Below are 19,997 nucleotides of genomic sequence, written 5' to 3' on the forward strand. Positions count from 1 at the left end.
TGATGTGGAACCCCAGTCCCTGATGTGTAACACCAGTCTATAATGTGGAACCCCAGTCCCTGATGTGTAACCCCAGTCTATGATGTGGAACCCCAGTTTATAATGTGGAACCCCAGTCCCTGATGTGTAACCCCAGTCTATAATGTGGAACCCCAGTCCCTGATGTGTAACCCCAGTCTATGATGTGTAACCCCAGTCTATGATTTCTAACCCCAGTCTATGATGTGTAACCCCAGTCTATGATGTGTAACCCCAGTCCCTGATGTGTAACCCCAGTCTATGACGTGTAACCCCAGTCTATGATGTGTAACCCCAGTCTATGATGTGTAACCCCAGTCTATGATGTGGAACCCCAGTCTATGATGTGGAACCCCAGTCTATGATGTGTAATCCCAGTCTATGATGTGTAACCCCAGTCTATGATGTGGAACCCCAGTCTATGATGTGTAACCCCAGTCCCTGATGTGGAACCCCAGTCCCTGATGTGTAACCCCAGTCTATGATTTCTAACCCCAGTCTATAATGTGGAACCCCAGTCCCTGATGTGTAACCCCAGTCTATGATGTGGAACCCCAGTCTATAATGTGGAACCCCAGTCCCTGATGTGTAACCCCAGTCTATGATGTGGAACCCCAGTCTATGATGTGTAACCCCAGTCTATGATTTCTAACCCCAGTCTATGATGTGTAACCCCAGTCTATGATGGGTAACCCCAGTCCCTGATGTGTAACCCCAGTCTATGACGTGTAACCCCAGTCTATGATGTGTAACCCCAGTCTATGATGTGTAACCTCAGTCTATGATGTGTAACCCCAGTCTATGATGTGGAACCCCAGTCTATGATGTGGAACCCCAGTCTATGATGTGTAATCCCAGTCTACGATGTGTAACCCCAGTCTATGATGTGTAACACCAGTCTATGATGTGTAACCCAAGTCCCTGATTTCTAACCCCAGTCTATGATGTGGAACCCCAGTCTATGATGTGTAACCCCAGTCCCTGATGTGTAACCCCAGTCTATGACGTGTAACCCCAGTCTATGATTGTTAACCCCAGTCTATGATGTGTAACCCCAGTCTATGATGTGTAACACCAGTCTATGATGTGTAACCCAGGTCCCTGATGTGTAACCCCAGTCTATGATGTGTAACCCAAGTCCCTGATTTCTAACCCCAGTCTATGATGTGGAACCCCAGTCCCTGATGTATAACCCCAGTCTATGATGTGGAACCCCAGTCCCTGATGTGTAACCCAAGTCCCTGATGTGGAACCCCAGTCTATGATTTCTAACCCGAGTCTATGATTTCTAACCCCAGTCCCTGATGTGTAACCCCAGTCCCTGATGTGTAACCCCAGTCTATGATGTGTAACCCAGGTCCCTGATGTGTAACCCAAGTCCCTGATGTGGAACCCCAGTCTATGATTTCTAACCCCAGTCTATGATGTGTAACCCCAGTCTATGATGTGGAACCCCAGTCTATGATGTGGAACCCCAGTCTACGATGTGGAACCCCAGTCTATGATGTGTAACCCCAGTCTATGATGTGTAACCCCAGTCTATGATGTGTAACCCCAGTCCCTGATGTGTAACCCCAGTCTATGATGTGTAACCCCAGTCCCTGATGTGTAACCCCAGTGTATTATGTGCAACACCAGTCTCTGATGTGTAACCCCAGTCTATGATGTGTAACCCCAGTCTATGATGTGTAACCCAAGTCCCTGATTTCTAACCCCAGTCTATGATGTGTGTATGTGTATTGGTCCACAACATGTCCCCCTATCTCATCTCTCCCCCTCTCTACCTGTCTGTCAGACATGTGTGGTTCTCCTCTCCAGTTTGCTAGTAGCTTTGGCTAAAAGCAGTGCACTATATAGGAAATAGGGTTTTGATTCAGACTTGTTCGTGGGGCCCGTCGAAGCAACTGACAGTTGGTTTTTATGCGTTATGCATATCTCCAAATAACATATTTCTTTGAAATAGTGTCTTGAATTTCAATGTTGTTGATTGGTTGCAAGGAAACACAGTTTTGCTCTTTTGCTCATTTTTGATGATAAATCATATTTTTATTTTTTTACTCCACCTTGGGATGTTGGCAGTCCTCCAAGAAAAATGCTTCATTTTGATAATTATTCTCAAAAGCTGACATTTGCTATGGAAATGATGAATGAGAGCAGTCAGTGAATTTCACAAAATGCACCGGAGCTTTCTGCAACCAAGAAGTCTCTCTAGCCTCTCTCTCTCCTTCCCTATCTTTACCTGCTCTGAGCCGTTACCTAGGGATGACTTGTCAATAGCTCAGATGTACTGTTTCACACTAGAGAAGATTCTACCTCCATATATGTAGGAACGCATATATCATTTTAAAAATCAAAAACAATCCCTAGATTTCAGTGCTTAGAAACCATGCTCTAGAGGCCTTAGAAACCTGTCTCTAGAGGCCTTAGAAACCTGTCTCTAGAGGCCTTAGAAACCTGTCTCTAGAGGCCTTAGAAACCTGTCGCTAGAGGCCTTAGAAACCTGTCGCTAGAGGCCTTAGAAACCTGTCGCTAGAGGCCTTAGAAACCAGTCGCTAGAGGCCTTAGAAACCTGTCGCTAGAGGCCTTAGAAACCTGTCACTAGAGGCCTTACAAACCAGTCGCTAGAGGCCTTAGAAACCTGTCGCTAGAGGCCTTAGAAACCTGTCGCTAGAGGCCTTAGAAACCAGTCACTAGAGACCTTAGAAACCTGTCTCTAGAGGCCTTAGAAACCTGTCTCTAGAGGCCTTAGAAACCTGTCGCCTAGAGACCTTAGAAACCTGTCGCTAGAGGCCTTAGAAACCAGTCTCTAGAGGCCTTAGAAACCTGTCGCTAGAGGCCTTAGAAATCTGTCGCTAGAGGCCTTAGAAACCAGTCGCTAGAGGACTTAGAAACCAGTCGCTAGAGGACTTAGAAACCAGTCGCTAGAGAACTTAGAAACCAATCTCTAGAGGCCTTAGAAACCAGTCGCTAGAGGCCTTAGAATCCTTAGAAACCAGTCTCTAGAGGCCTTAGAAACCAGTCGCTAGAGTCCTTAGAAACCAGTCGCTAGAGGCCTTAGAAACCTGTCACTAGAGGCCTTAGAAACCAGTCTCTAGAGGCATTAGAAACCAGTCTCTAGAGGCATTAGAAACCAGTCTCTAGAGGCCTTAGCAACCAGTCGCTAGAGGCCTTAGAAACCAGTCGCTAGAGGCCTTAGACACCAGTTGCTAGAGGCCTTAGAAACCAGTCTCTAGAGGCCTTAGAAACCAGTCTCTAGAGGCCTTAGAAACCAGTCACTAGAGGCCTTAGAAACCAGTCACTAGAGGCCTTAGAAACCAATCTCTAGAGGCCTTAGAAACCAGTCGCTAGAGGACTTAGAAACCAGCCTCTAGAGGCCTTAGAATCCTTAGAAACCAGTCTCTAGAGGCCTTGGAAACCAGTCTCTAGAGGCCTTAGAAACCAATCTCTAGAGGCATTAGAAACATTAGAAACCAGTCTCTAGAGGCATTAGAAACCTTAGAAACCAGTCTCTAGAGGCCTTAGAAAACAGTCGCTAGAGACCTTAGAAACCAGTCGCTAGAGACCTTAGAAACCAGTCGCTAGAGGCCGTAGAAACCAATCTCTAGAGGCCTTAGAAACCAGGCTCTAGAGGCCTTAGAAACAAGACTCTAGAGGCTTTAGAAACAAGTATCTAGAAGCCTTAGAAACCAGTCTCTAGAGGCCTTAGAAACCAATCTCTAGAGGCCTTAGAAACATTAGAAACCAGTCTCTAGAGGCATTAGAAACCTTAGAAACCAGTCTCTAGAGGCCTTAGAAAACAGTCGCTAGAGACCTTAGAAACCAGTCGCTAGAGGCCGTAGAAACCAATCTCTAGAGGCCTTAGAAACCAGGCTCTAGAGGCCTTAGACACCAGTCGCTAGAGACTTTAGAAACCAGTCGCTAGAGGCCGTAGAAACCAATCTCTAGAGGCCTTAGAAACCAGGCTCTAGAGGCCTTAGACACCAGTCGCTAGAGACCTTAGAAACCAGTCGCTAGAGGCCTTAGAAACCAATCTCTAGAGGCCTTAGAAACCAGTCTCTAGAGGCATTAGAAACCAGTCTCTAGAGGCTTTAGAAACCAGTCTCTAGAGGCCTTAGAAACCAGTTGTTAGAGGCCTTAGAAACCAATCTCTAGAGGCCTTAGATACCAGTCTTTAGAGGCCTTAGAAACCAGGCTCTAGAGGCCTTAGAAACCAATCTCCAGAGGCCTTAGAAACCAGTCTCTAGAGGCATTAGAAACCAGTCTCTAGAGGCTTTAGAAACCAGTCTCTAGAGGCCTTAGAAACCAGTTGTTAGAGGCCTTAGAAACCAATCTCTAGAGGCCTTAGATACCAGTCTTTAGAGGCCTTAGAAACCAGGCTCTAGAGGCCTTAGAAACCAATCTCTAGAGGCCTTAGATACCAGTCTTTAGAGGCCTTAGAAATCAGTCTCTAGAGGCCTTAGAAACAAGTCTCCAGAGGCCTTAGAAACCAGTCTCTAGAGGCCTTAGAAACCAGTCGCTAGAGGCCTTAGTTTAAGTGTGTTTATGCCTCTTGAACCTTTTGTAGTTTTTTATTACTCAATTTGCACAAGCTACTTGCACAACGGTTTTTGCTTTGTGTAAGTGCATGACACAGATTAGGTCATAGTGTTTTTTTGTGGTCCCCACGCTATACTCCCTGGATTCCTCGACTATGCACCATTCCCTTTCTGTTCTCAGTCATTTAAAAGATGTCAAATCACATCTAAATTATGTGGTGAAAATAGCTCTGGTTGAGATGTTTCAAAGCTCAGTATTTGAAGCAAAGTGAACACTATGCTTGAATGACTGCAAGCAGCAGGAACCAACAACGCAGACTGTAAGATTTATGGCGCGGTTTCGCCCACAAGAGGGATTGCATCTTTTGGTGGCGACCAAGACATCATCTGTTTTCATTTACCGAGACACTCAGCAAGACAGATAGGTAGGTGGATATTCATATTTAAAGGTAATGTTTCACATGACGACATGTTTGCAGCAACATTAGAAGAAGGGGGAGATGTATGGTTATGGTCCTGGGTTCCCTCCTTAATGGCACTCTATCCCCTATATTATAGTGCACTACTTTAAACAAGTGCCCATAAGGCTCTGTCAGACATAGTGCACTATGTAGCGAATAGGGTGTCATTTGGGGCATAAGCTGGAGTGGTGTCCTAATAATAATAATAATAATAATAAAAAATAAAAAAAATAAAAAAATAATAATAATAATTTGATGGGTGCTTATATTTGTCCTATTTCACACATGTACAAATATATTAAATAATATGCAAGTGTGAATTGGAAATGCATATCCCAACTCTCCCTGAGATACCTTCAGAGAGTGAGGTCAAAGCCAGGGTCTGCCATTATCAACAGTAACCCTGGAGAAATGAATGTTAAGTGCCATTGCGTTTGCATTTATTTTGAAGTTGAAGTGAAACTGCCTGGTGAATTTTGCAGTGTGTATATTGAGTCTGCAGTCTTAAGGTCTGCGGGTTTTACTGTTGGAGATAAGGATTTATTTTCTTCGAGAGAGAAAATCACTTTCTAGCGACAAATAATACACAGAAAACAAACAACCACAAGATATCATCAAGCATTTAGGGCAGCGGTTTTGTGTCTTGAGCTCTAATCCAAAGACAAAGAAGACCGTTTTTTCAGAAGTAGCAGATTAAAGGTACTGTATTAGAACTGTGTCGGAGTTGTGCCTCCCAATCAAAACCAACCAAGGAAAGAACACACACACACACACACACACATACACACGCACACACACTCACTTTGCAAACTTTTTTGAATATTAAAACAGAAAAAAATGCAAGGGGGATATTTGCCCTATTTTCCATGTATTTTAAATTGTTTTTTAGATGATAAACAACAATGGGATTCTACAAGTTGTAGTCTGTCCATAGACAAAAATAAATCATGGCAGATTCTCACTTGGGGATGTTCTCCTCTGCGGGTGCCTTCAGAACAATTTGTTTTAAATAAAAATTAACTAAAAAGAAAACTAAAGGAGGACAGAAAGACCAGTCATAGAATGCAATTGGGGGTAATAGTTTTCAATCGGTAACTTTTTTTGCTCATTTTATATAATGATGAACCGATGCATAAACATGTGTTTTTTATTCAATATTATTTGAAAACACGTTGATGCGTCACAGTGTGGTGTGTCTAATAGAGATGCTTACTTTCCTCACCACAATGTAGCTTCATGAATTCCATGCTTATGGCCTCTTTGTTTAAGAATGTGCCTTCTTAATGACCTTTAGGGGTCAATGTACTTGTAATGTACAGTTTGTTCGAGAGCTGTGAGGCCAGTTGTCGCTCTAACGAAACAAATTGGTCTCAAAAACAACACGTTTTGGGCCGTTGGATAGTCAAAGCAATTTGTTTTGCCTCAATGGAAGCAAGAGTGTTTTCCCCGCGCATAACAATGTTGAATCAATAGGTGGTTATTAAGGGATGCTTGTTGTCTCATTAGCCCAGACCTTTGCTCTGTTTTGGGATTGTGATGGACCTAGCTGTTGAACATAAGGAGGGGAAATTGTCAGGTCCAGAGGCATTACGAAAAATATTGTGATACAGAACCTCGCTCGCTCCTCTTCGTTCCACCTGAGAGTCGTCAAGAAAAATCACTCGGCTCAGGAACCCACCTTTTGGATCTTTAATTGAAGTCACCTGTCAATATACTCACATCACTGAGTTGTACCTCCAGATGCTTCTCTGTTTGTTTGCTACTAAAGAAAGGAGAGAAAAGCCCAGCTGAATGAGCTGAGACCAGACTCCTGGTCACATCATCTCAGACGGCGGCGGGGGCCTATATTGGGGAAAATCCAGTTATACGACTACACGTTGCGCTCTAAGGTATTGCTGGTAAAGTGTAAATAAGTTTTAAAAACTTCTGCTTACTCAGTGCGTAATGTAATTTCAGCTACTCTGCAGCCAGTTCTGTCTCTGACAATCTGCCTGAAACTGATAGAGGGGAGTGGATGATCTGAATAGTCTGGCTGATCTTCCAGTCTATCTCCCCTCCGGAAACCTTAAGCACTAGTGACAGCCCTACTACTCTCTGTGTCGCTATCCAGTGTATTGAGGAGAATGTGAGCATTCATCACAAAATGGTACAGTGAGCAGACCTGCAATGGTAAGTAGTAGCTGCCAGCATGCCACACACTGTTTTACATGGAGTGTTATTATTCCTCCTCTGTTTGTGTGAGAAAGGTACTTTCATTGAAGGGTTGAGAGGAGGGACGGAGGGAGGGACGGAGGGAGGGACTGAGGGAGAGAGGGAGGGACGGAGGGACGGAGGGAGGAACGAAGGGACGGACGAAGGGACGGAGGGAGGGAGACAATACTGATCATGACAATAGACTGGAGTATGAGTCAGTGAGCGAGTGAGTACATTTATGGAATGACCAGATTAAAGGGAGGGGTGCATATGGTGAATATCACAGCATTAGAACTATGAGTGTTGTTGTAATGGTGTGTTTTATCGTTTCATGGTCACAGGATCCCTTCTAAGCGTGTTCTCAGCGTCTTAAAATGTGATTTTCTTATTATTAATGTGAATATTCTGAAGCCTACTGTTGGAAACCCAACTCTATACAGGTGTTATTATGGCGTGTCAGCAAGGTGGCTTTTAAATATGAGAGTGCATCTTGAGCTTATGGGTAATTGTGATTAAGGTCTCATGTACCCTGCCAAGGCTCCCTGTCTATCCAACTTGAATCTTTGATAGCTCCACTAGGAAGAGAGCGATATGAGCAGTATGGTTCTCTCTGATGGGCGCTGAAGGCCCGTAGGGGAGATGTACTCGTCCTAACTCGCATAGCAGTTAAAAAAGGCATCCATGACCAAGGGGATATGCAGGCAAACTCTCAGTGGAGGAAGCTGTGTGTGTGTGTGTGTGTGTGTGTGTGTGTGTGTGTGTGTGTGTGTGTGTGTGTGTGTGTGTGTGTGTGTGTGTGCGTGCGTGCGTGCGAGCAGACGTTGTCAAGTGTGTCTCCACCCAAGCAGATGTAAACCACAAACCATCCCTGGATCCCTGACAACACAGTGTACCAATAAACATGCAACTGTACTGTATATCCCAGAACAACAGTGATTAGTCCTGTTGAGTACTCTGCTCTTTTCCACATTATACAGCCAGCTATACAGTGCTAGTTATTGTCCTTTTATGTAATTGTCATAATGGTCGTTGATCTGTGTACTGTAAGCCTGGCCAAGGAAATGTAATAGTATTTTGAGTAGGTTGCAGGTCGCTGTATTTGACTTGATTTGTAATGCTGTAGGCTGTAAACATCAAAGCCTTGTGAAAGTCTGTGTTCCAGGCTGACTACATTTCAGACGCATGGCAGGTCCCACATCGCATGGATAGCTGTTTAACATATTGGCTAACCATATCATATGATGTACAGTATGTGTGCGTTTGTGAGTTTTAGCCTGTGCGTGTGTACCTGTGTGCGTGTGTGTGTGTGTGTGTGTGTGTGTGTGTGTGTGTGTGTGTGTGTGTGTACGTGCATTTGTGTGCAAGTATGGATGTGTACCTGCTTCAAAATCAAATTTTATTTGTCACATACACACAGCGAAATGCTTGTGTTTCTAGCACTAACAGTGCAGTATTATCTAACAATTTCACAACAATACATATAAATCTGAAGTAAAGGACTGGAATTAAGAATATATAAATATTTGGTCGAATATTTGTCAGAGTGGCATAGACCAAGATACTGCTGAATATTATAGAATACAGTATTTATGAGATGAGTGATGCAAAACATGTAAACAATTTAAAAGTGACTTGTGTTCCATTATTAAAGTGTCCAGTGATTCCAAGTCTATGTATGTACAGTGGTTCCTCCTTCAAAAGTTGTGAGCTTACACCGTGGGACTTAGAGGTACCCAGGGTCACGGCGTCATTGCTCCAGACAACCACAAGGGGGAGTTAGAGCACTCATTATGCACTTGGGTCCCAAGGTTTTAATGACACACCTACTCATTCCAGGATTTTTCTTTATTTTTTACTAATTTATACATTGTAGAATAATAGTGAAGACATCACAACTATGAAATCAGTTGAAATCAAATTCTTATTTACAAGGGCAGCCAACTCCTTCCTCCCCATTGGGAGATTGAACCTCATTCTCCCGTCCGCAAGACACAGGGATTCTTTAGCTAAATAGCCCAGTACTGTACTGCCGACCGTCACGTTGTACAGCGCCATATTTTACGTTCGATCCTAACAGAAACCCAGAGGGTTTTTTGTTTTTTATGGAATAGACACACCATAATATAAATCAAGTTAATTAAGCAAGTACCAGTCAAAGTTTGGACACACCTACTTCTTCCAGGATTTTTCTATATTTTTCCTATTTTCTACAGAATAATAGAATAATGGTGAAGACATCACATCTATGAAGTAACAAATATGGAAAAAGTTAAGAACAAATTCGTATTTACAAGGACAGCCTAATCCTTCCTCCCGGTCAGGGAATTGAACCACAGTCTCCCGCGTGCCTGCAATATGGAAGAATATCGAATGCTTCTCAAAGATGCCCTCTAGTGGTCAAACTAGCACTGACTCGCATGAACAGAAAAACTGTCTGACAATTAAATGACGTGCCACAGAATTCAGTATGACGCAACTTTTAAACGAGGAGCCACTGTAGGACAGCAGCCTCTAATGTGCTAGTGATAGCTTTTTAACAGTATTTAACAGTCTGATGGCCTTGAGATAGAAGCTGTTTTTCAGTCTCTCTGTCCCAGCTTTGATCAAATCAAATCAAATCAAATGTATTTATATGGCCCTTCGTACATCAGCTGATATCTCAAAGTGCTGTACAGAAAACCAGCCTAAAACCCCAAACAGCAAGCAATGCAGGTGTAGAAGCACGGTGGCTAGGAAAAACTCCCTAGAAAGGCCAAAACCTAGGAAGAAACCTAGAAAGGAACCAGGCTATGTGGGGTGGCCAGTCCTCTTCTGGCTGTGCCCGGTGGAGATTATAACAGAACATGGCCAAGATGTTCAAATGTTCATAAATGACCAGCATGGTCGTATAATAATAAGGCAGAACAGTTGAAACTGGAGCAGCAGCACGGCCAGGTGTACTGGGGACAGCAAGGAGTCATCATGTCAGGTAGTCCTGGGGCATGGTCCTAGGGCTCAGGTCCTCCGAGAGAGAGAAAGAAAGAGAGAAGGAGAGAATTAGAGAACGCACACTTAGATTCACACAGGACACCGAATAGGACAGGAGAAGTACTCCAGATATAACAAACTGACCCTAGCCCCCCGACACATAAACTACTGCAGCATAAATACTGGAGGCTGAGACAGGAGGGGTCAGGAGACACTGTGGCCCCATCCGAGGACACCCCCAGACAGGGCCAAACAGGAAGGATATAACCCCACCCACTTTGCCAAAGCACAGCCCCCACACCACTAGAGGGATATCTTCAACCACCAACTTACCATCCTGAGATGATGCACCTGATACTGACCTCACCTTCTAGATGATAGCTGGGTGAACAGGCAGTGGCTTGGGTGGTTGTTGTCCTTGATGATCTTTTTGGCCTTCCTGTGACATCGGGTGCTGCAGGTGTCTTGGAGTGCAGATAGTTTGCCAGGCGGTGATACAGCCCAACAGGATGCTTGTGAGGGTTTTAGGTGCCAAGCCACATTTCTTCAACCTCCTGTGGTTGAAGAGGACTTAAGTTCCTGTATGTTATCAGAATCACACCATGAGTCGTTAATCATGAAAAATACAACCCCGCCCTTCCTCTTCCAGAGATATATTTATTCCTTTCTGCGCAATGAACTGAGAACCCAACTGGCTGGACGGACTCAGACAGTATATCCCGAGAGAGCCATGTGAAACAGAGTATGTTACAATCCCTGATGTCTCTCTGGAAAGAAATTCTCGCCCTGAGCTCGTCAACTTTATTATCCAGTAACTGAAAATTAGCGAGTGATATACTTGGAAGCGGTGGATGGTATGCATGCCTCCTAAGTCAGACTAGAAGACCACTCCGAGTACCTCTCCTCTGGCCTCTGGAATCAGTTCAATTGCCCTGGGGTGTACGAACAAAGGATACGATTCAGGAAAGTCGTATTCCTTGTCGTAACGCTGGTAGTGCTGATGAGTTACTGCCGCTCTGATATTCAATTGTTCTTCCCTGCTGTATGTAATAACACAAAACCATTTCTGGGCTAATAATGTAAGAAATAACACATAAGAAAACAAAATACTGCAGTTTCCTGAGAGCTAGAAGCACAGCAGCCCTCTCTGTCGGCGCGATTCTATTTTACTTTGTGCAGGCATGTGTGTGTGTGTCTGTGTGTCTGTGTGTCTGTGTCTGTGTCTGTGTTAGACACAGTGGTGGGAAGCCTCCTAGGGTTGGGAAGCTCCCTAGGGTTAAGAAGCTTGTGTGAGAGCAGCAGAAACCTCATTAAGACAGTAGCTGAGTGAATGTGTACCACCCAGTCTCACAAATCCCTCTCTTTTCCCCTGCTTTACAAAGATAATGACAGTAATTAATCCGTTGTGAGGAATTGTTGTCCCTCAAACGCTTTTTGAAGATATTGCACTTAAAGCAGACATAATCAAGGTGTTGGGTTATTACTCCACCCTCACAACTCACTTGGATTGGAATTTTTGTTCAATTATAGAGGATAATCTGTCACACTTAAGCACAATATGTTGCTGTCTCTATGCTTGGTAGTCTTATTGATATTCTACAGTATGTTACTGTGTCTATGCTTGGTAGTGTTATTGAGATGCTACAGTATATTACTGTGTCTATGCTTGGTAGTCTTATTGATATTCTACAGTATTTTACTGTGTCTATGCTTGGTAGTCTTATTGATATTCTACAGTATGTTACTGTGTCTATGCTTGGTAGTCTTACTGAGATTATACAGTATGTTACTGGCTCTATGGTTGGTAGTCTTACTGAGATTATACAGTATGTTACTGGCTCTATGTTTGGTAGTTTTACTGAGATTATACAGTATGTTACTGGCTCTATGTTTGGTAGTTTTACTGAGATTATACAGTATGTTACTGGCTCTATGTTTGGTAGTTTTACTGAGATTATACAGTATGTTACTGGCTCTATGTTTGGTAGTCTTACTGAGATTATACTGTCAGATAATAAAAGTGAAAACATATTTGTAATGAACCTGTGGCCATCAAATGATCAAAGAATTTAGCAAATAACACTGTTTGTATTGTCACGTCTCCCCCCCCCAATAACGCATCGGCGTTATTGGACTCACCTGGACTCACTCATCACCTGTTATTACCTCCCCTATATTTGTCAGTTCCCAGCTCTGTTCCCAGTTCTGCATGGATTGCCTTTCCTTTCTGTTACCTGTTTCCTGTAGCTGTTCCTGTCTCGTTCCTTGTCCGTTCTTTATTAAATGTTTTACTCCCCGTACCTGCTTCGTCTCTCCAGCGGCATCCCATGTGACATGTATGTTCAAATGCATCACATTGTAAAATCTGTGGTTAGTTATCCAATTGTGAGCCAATGGTGGCTGGAGAGAGAGAGAGAGCGAGAGAGCGAGAGAGAGAGAGAGAGAGAGAGAGAGAGAGAGAGAGAGAGAGAGAGAAATAAATAAATAGGAGGGAGAGAGAGAGAGAGAGAGAGAGAAAGAAATAAATAGGAGGGAGAGAGGGAGAGAGAGAGAGAGATAAATAAATAAATAGGAGGGAGAGAGAGAGAGAGAGAGAGAGAGAAATAAATAAATAGGAGGGAGAGAGAGAGAGAGAGAGAGAGAGATGCATTTTTTGTTGAAGACAGTATGTGCAGAATAGAAGGTACTTACTCTCTTCTCACTCAAGTTCTTTGAAGCCGACAAGTTGAAAGGTTAATCATATTAAAGGGATCCTCTGTGATCTCCTGGGGCAAAAGCTTTTATAAATATTTCACTCACTATTCTACTTTATTAGCATAGCCAATAGGATCTCTGTATGCATGACGCAATTTGAAGTACACACACTCCTCTGTTATTATTCAGTGTTTAATTATTCAGAACTTTTTTATATTGATCTGGTAGTTTCTCCCTATGAGATTAACATGAAGACCGGTTGGCAGTGGGTTTTCACTGCTACTAGCATCGTGCCAGTTCTAGTACCTTATCAAAATGGCTTTTGAACTAAGCAAAATTTTTTGCGGAGACACCTACTTTGATACGCCACTTAACAGAGGCTTTTATCCAATGCAGCTTAAGTTACAGATTAGTGAGTACATATATTTATGCAGTGAGCTCCAACAGTATTGGGACAGTGACACATTGTTTGTTTGTTTTGGTTTTGTACTCCAGCACTTTGGATTTGAAATGGTACAATGACTATGAGGTTAAAGTGCAAAAGACTGTCAGCTTTAACTTGAGCTGTAATTTTTAAAACGGTTCACCAGATATGGATGAAAATACCCTGAAATTAAATGTGACAGTCTGCACTTTAACCTCACAGTCATTGTACCATTTCAAATCCAATGTTCTGGAGTTCTCCTTTTGGAGTTCACTGTATGTGCATGCCAGGGGCCGTGGGTGCAATTCCTACATGGCTCGTACACACATACTAAGACTGTGTGTGCTCTTCATGGCTCGTACACACATACTAAGACTGTGTGTGCTCTTCATGGCTCGTACACACATACTAAGACTGTGTGTGCTCTTCATGGCTCGTACAGACATACTAAGACTGTGTGTTGTCTACATGGCTCGTACACACATACTAAGACTGTGTGTGCTCTTCATGGCTCGTACACACATACTAAAACTGTGTGTGCTCTTCATGGCTCGTACACACATACTAAGACTGTGTGTGCTCTACATGGCTCGTACACACATACTAAGACTGTGTGTGCTCTTCATGGCTCGTACACACATACTAAGACTGTGTGTGCTCTTCATGGCTCGTACACACATACTAAGACTGTGTGTGCTCTTCATGGCTCGTACACACATACTAAGACTGTGTGTGCTCTACATGGCTCGTACACACATACTAAGACTGTGTGTGCTCTTCATGGCTCGTACACACATACTAAGACTGTGTGTGCTCTTCATGGCTCGTACACACATACTAAGACTGTGTGTGCTCTTCATGGCTCGTACACACATACTAAGACTGTGTGTGCTCTTCATGGCTCGTACACACATACTAAGACTGTGTGTGCTCTTCATGGCTCGTACACACATACTAAGACTGTGTGTGCTCTTCATGGCTCGTACAGACATACTAAGACTGTGTGTTGTCTACATGGCTCGTACACACATACTAAGACTGTGTGTGCTCTACATGGCTCGTACACACATACTAAGACTGTGTGTGCTCTACATGGCTCGTACACACATACTAAGACTGTGTGTGCTCTACATGGCATGGCTAACACCCATCTTTATCAAGCAGAGCCACACGGCACCTTCTGACACATAGTCATGTGGATTTGAATAGAGCTTTAAGGAGAAGCATTGCTAATGGTAGCAGTGTGCTTCTGGAGGCCTGCGGGGCAAAAGTCAACCCATATCAGGTTTGGAGGTTTATGCTACATACTGTACATTGTGCCTGACTTTCAATGATCCTATTGACACGTAATCTCAGAAAGTGCTAAATGTGGACTACTTTTTTCTGGTTCAGTGATTTACCCTCCGATGCAATTTCATGTCTAATGCATATAAAGTGTTGTTTTCACTCTATTGAGAGAGCGTATCACCACTAGTCTTTGCTATCGCTCTCAGCTATCTACTTCCTTTGCTGATCTAGAATGTATCATATCTTAGTTTTAACCCATGGTATAGCCTGCATACAGATGTAGGATCGGAATTTGATCACCCTGTTGCAGGAAAACTTTCCTGCAATGTAGGACATTTTAAACTTGTAGTCTATTTGGCTTCTAAAAAGGCTTCTGAAGTTTGTCATTTCCACTTTGAAATTTTAGACTTGATTTGCCCTTACGCAACATGTATCAACTCCTACAAAAATGTCTGTACATTTTTTATCCACATAATAATTCACATTTTCTGTTGCTGCAGGATTATTTCTGCAAACTGGCTCAAATTAAGATCCTACAGTACATCTGTATGGTCTCTATTGATGTGTATATTTTCCCCACCTGTCTTCACAGTATGACTTTATTGAAACAAACTCAGGCCAACGAAATGTTAATAGCCTACCAAGCAGAGCTAGTGTAGCCCATAAATAAGCCTGAGCTTATGTACATTTGAAATGTTATAACGATCTTTACTTTGAAATGGGGCCGTAGAATCGATATGTTCTCCCTCCACATGATGTTGATACATTCACAACTACTCTGTGCTCTACTCCTGGCTCCAGAGATCACACTGTAACGCCACTGTGCTATTTTAGCTGAATGACAACATTGGGCTGACTGGTTGGTTAGACTTGCCAGGCTGCTACTGGTTGTCTATGTACATCTTCAGATAATTCTGATTGGGGTATGTTATTGGTTCATAGTGTCTTATTGGTTGTTCTCACTGGTGTCTGTGTGCTATTTAGTTAATAGTGTCTCCAGATCATTCTGATTGGTGTATTGCATGATGTCTCCTTTTCCTTATAGGTTAACAGGATTCTCAATCCCTCCACCAGTCACGAGCACGGGGTCCGTCTTCTCCTTGCGTCTTACCAGTGACTTCGCTGTGAGCGCTCACGGCTTTAAATTATACTATGAAGGTAAGTCTCTTCTCCGATTCCCTCTCATTGTTTCTGCTGTTTATCTCTTGTATTCGCTCAGAAAATGAACAGCAGAGAGACTCCTGTTGGATGGGACGGCTTCTGATCCAGCTGGTGGTTCTGATACTTTGTTCTAATCTGTCAGAGTGTTTTATAAATATGGGTTAACCTGTCTGTGTGAGATCCCACAGTTAGACCAGCTGTTCTCTATAAGGTCCTCATCAGTCCACATCAAACCAAAAGTTATCAAAACCAGACACTGTAATGGTCCTACTGGACTAGACAGACATACTGGACTAGAGAGACATACTGGACTAGATAGACAAACTATACAGACATTCTGGACTAGACAGACATTCTGGACTAGACAGACATAGTGGACTAGGCAGACATACTGGACTAGACAGACAAACTGGACTATACAGACATTCTGGACTAGACAGACATAGTGGACTATACAGACATTCTGGACTAGACAGACATAGTGGACTAGCCAGACATACTGGACTAGACAGACATACTGGACTAGACAGACATACTGGACTAGATAGACAAACTATACAGACATTCTGGACTAGACAGACATTCTGGACTAGACAGACATAGTGGACTAGGCAGACATACTGGACTAGACAGACAAACTGGACTATATAGACATTCTGGACTAGACAGACATAGTGGACTAGCCAGACATTCTGGACTAGACAGACATAGTGGACTAGGCAGACATTCTGGACTAGACAGACAAACTGGACTATACAGACATTCTGGACTAGACAGACATAGTGGACTAGACAGACATTCTGGACTAGACAGACATTCTGGACTAGACAGACATAGTGGACTAGCCAGACATACTGGACTAGACAGACAAACAGGACTATACAGACATTCTGGACTAGACAGACATAGTGGACTATACAGACATTCTGGACTAGCCAGACATACTGGACTAGACAGACAAACTGGACTATACAGACATTCTGGACTAGACAGACATAGTGGACTAGACAGACATTCTGGACTAGACAGACAAACTGGACTATACAGACATTCTGGACTAGACAGACATAGTGGACTAGCCAGGCATACTGGACTAGACAGACTTACTGGACTAGACAGACATAGTGGACTAGCTAGACATAGTGGACTAGACAGACATACTGGACATGCAAGGATCTACAGAAAGACAAAAATGGTTTAGAAACTCTGCCACACCTACCACCCTCCCCTCCCTTACCACCCTCCCCTCCCTTACAACCCTCCCCTCCCTTACCACCCTCTACCACCCTTCTCATCTCTACCACCCTCCTCTCATCTACCACCCTTATCTCTTCTACCACCCTCATCTCATCTACAACCCCCATCTACCACCCTCCTCTCCGTCACCTCCCTCCTCTCACCAACCACCCTCTTCTCCTCTACCACCCTCATCTACCACCCTCCTCTCCTCCACCACCCTCCTCTCATCAACCACCCTACTCACCTCTACCACCCTCCATCCTACTCACCACCCTCCTCACCTCTACCACCCACCACCCTCCTCAACTATACCACCCTTCACCCTCCTCACCTCACCTCTACCATCCACCACCCTCCTCACCTCTACCACGCTCCTCACCGACCCTCCTCACCTCTACCACCCTCTTCACCTCTACCACCCACCACCCTCCTCACCTCTACCACCCACCACCCTCCTCACCTCTACCACCTACCACCCTCCTCACCTCTACCACCCACCACCCTCCTCACCTCTACCACCTACCACCCTCCTCACCTCTACCACCCCCTCTCCTCTACCACCCTCCAGTTGCCATCCCTGGGCTAGACCTAGCTAAACCACTGGCAAAATCTTTCAGATTTTGTTTAGGAACTCAGTCGGGGTCTCAATAGTAGAATAAACCAGGTGCAATTTATACATTTGGTTTTGCCTCAGAATATTTTCTGTGGTTATGTCAGTCAGTGACAGTCACTCAATTAGCCTGTGTCACTCTCACTCAGATGTCATAGTAAAAACTGCAAACATTTCTCTCCACCTTATTATGGAAAAATGTGTAGAATTGCAGCAAACTTCCTTTCAAACTGCAATATTTTCTTTACGACCCATAGCAACATTTTCTGTCAAGAGGGGAGAAAACCAGATGTCACTTAGAACCTCAACAGTCTAGTGCTCTGACTGCGTGTGTGGCTACGCAGACCCACAAGCCACTGCAGCCCTTCATCATCACTGCACCCCCATCAAAGTTCCCCATCTCTGGTCTAGCCTATACCTAATGACAAATGCTCTTCAAATTGTCAATATGAGCATTTTATTTTGTACAGTTATCAATGAAAGTATTTACATCTAAATCAACTACCTAGCTACCTTCCCTTGTTTTGGATGATTGTCTTCTCACTTTGTCATCAACAAATAATTCCACAGACTCGTCTTATCAATCGGAAAAAATACTCTAAAATGTACATATTATAATTACCAACATAAAAATATATTGTATACAGTTCCTTACCTTAATATTGTTGTCCTGATCTCAATGACAGAGCTGTCAACGTTGCGAAAACCCATTCAGGTCCAATAGAGACAAGACACCACCTGGTGGTAGCACTTTCAGTTTCCATGCCAACACTTACAATTTGCTCACTCCTACCACAGAGTTTCTAAACCTTACCGTACTGTACTGTCTTTGCTCCTACCAATGACGCATACGTTTCAGTCCTTACTGTGGCAATTCAAGATGGCGTTATCCACACCTCGAAAAAAACATTGCTCAAATACAAAAAATAGAGATGTTTCTATTTTCCAAGCACATGTTTAGTGTTAGTGGATTGAATACATCTCTTTGCTCAGCTTTGACTTCCCCATTTAAACTGAACAGAAACGCACAAAAGCTTATTCCTCTTAAATTGTGTGCATACATTTGTTTGCATTTCTCCTTTGCCAAGATAATCCATCCACCTGACAGGTGTGGCATTTCAAGAAGTTGATTAAAAAGCATGATCATTACACAGATACACCTTGTGCTGGGGACAATAAAAGCTCATCTGAAATGTGCAGTTTTGTCACACAACACAATGCCACACATGTTTTAAGGGAGCGTGCAATTGGAATGCTGACTGCAGGAACGTCCACCAGAGCTGTTACCCGATAATTTAATGTTAATACATCTACCTTAAGCCACCTTCAATATCATTTTAGAGAATTTGGCAGTACGTCCAACCGGCCTCACAATCACGAGTAACTACAACAACCCAGGATTGCCACATCCGGCTTCTTCACCTGCGGGATTGTCTGTGACCAGCCACCTGGACAGCTGATGAAATTGTGGGTTTGCACAACCAAATAATTTCTGCCCAAACTGTCAGGAACCTCCTCAGGGAAGCTCTTCCGCTTGCTCGTCGTCCTTACCAGGGTCTTGACCTGACAGCAGTTTGGTGTCGTATCCAACTTCAGTGATCAAATGCTCACCTTCGATGGCCACTGGTACACTGGAGAACTGCTCTTCATGGATGAATCCCGGTTTCAACTGTACTGGCCAGATGGCAGTTGGTGTCGTATTGGGCGAGCGGTTTGCTGATGTCAATGTTGTGAACCAAGTGCCCCATGGTGGCGATGGGGTAATGGTATGGGCAGGCATAAGCTACGGACAACAAACAAGATTGCATTTTATCGATGACAATTTGAATGCACAGAGATACAGTGACAAGATCCTGAGGCCCATTGTTGTGCCATTCATCCGCCGCCATCACATCAAGTTTCAGCATTGTAATGTACTGCCCCACGTCACAAGGATATCTACACAATTCCTGGAAGCTGAGAATGTCTCAGTTCTTCCATGGCCTGCATACTCACCAGACAGGGACTGCGGTTGAAAATTAGCCGGCTGGCTAAAACCGGCACTTTTACTGAAACGTTGATTAATGTGCACTGTCCCTGTACAAATAAAATAAACTCAATAAACTCAACATGTCACCCATTGAGCGTGTTTGGGATGTTTTCAATCGATGTGTACAACAGCGTGTTCCAGTTCCCGCCAATATCCAGTAACTTTGCACAAGCACTGAAGAGGTGGGGGACAACATTCCACAAGCCATAATCAACAGCCTGATCAACTCTATTGTGAAGGAGATGTGTTGTGCTGCAGGAGGCAGCACAACGTTTCAGTAAAAGTCACATCAGATACTGACTGGTTTTCTGATCCACGCCTTTTTAAAGCTGTGGCCAACGGATGCATAACTCTATTCCCAGTCATGTGAAATCCAGAG

At 43.6% G+C, this 19,997-nt stretch overlaps 1 protein-coding gene across 1 annotated transcript in view; it reads left to right on the forward strand.

Moving 5' to 3' along the window:
• The first annotated feature begins 19,723 nt into the window (after positions 1–19,723).
• LOC112265790 (extensin-like) overlaps positions 19,724–19,997 on the forward strand; it is a 2,105-nt gene continuing 1,831 nt past the window's right edge. The window contains exon 1 of the mRNA XM_042295028.1: positions 19,724–19,800. Within this exon, the coding sequence (XP_042150962.1) occupies positions 19,724–19,800 (77 nt within the window). The remainder of the gene's footprint in view (positions 19,801–19,997) is intronic.

This window comes from Oncorhynchus tshawytscha, linkage group LG13, assembly GCF_018296145.1.
Source record: "Oncorhynchus tshawytscha isolate Ot180627B linkage group LG13, Otsh_v2.0, whole genome shotgun sequence".
Lineage (NCBI taxonomy): Eukaryota > Metazoa > Chordata > Actinopteri > Salmoniformes > Salmonidae > Oncorhynchus > Oncorhynchus tshawytscha.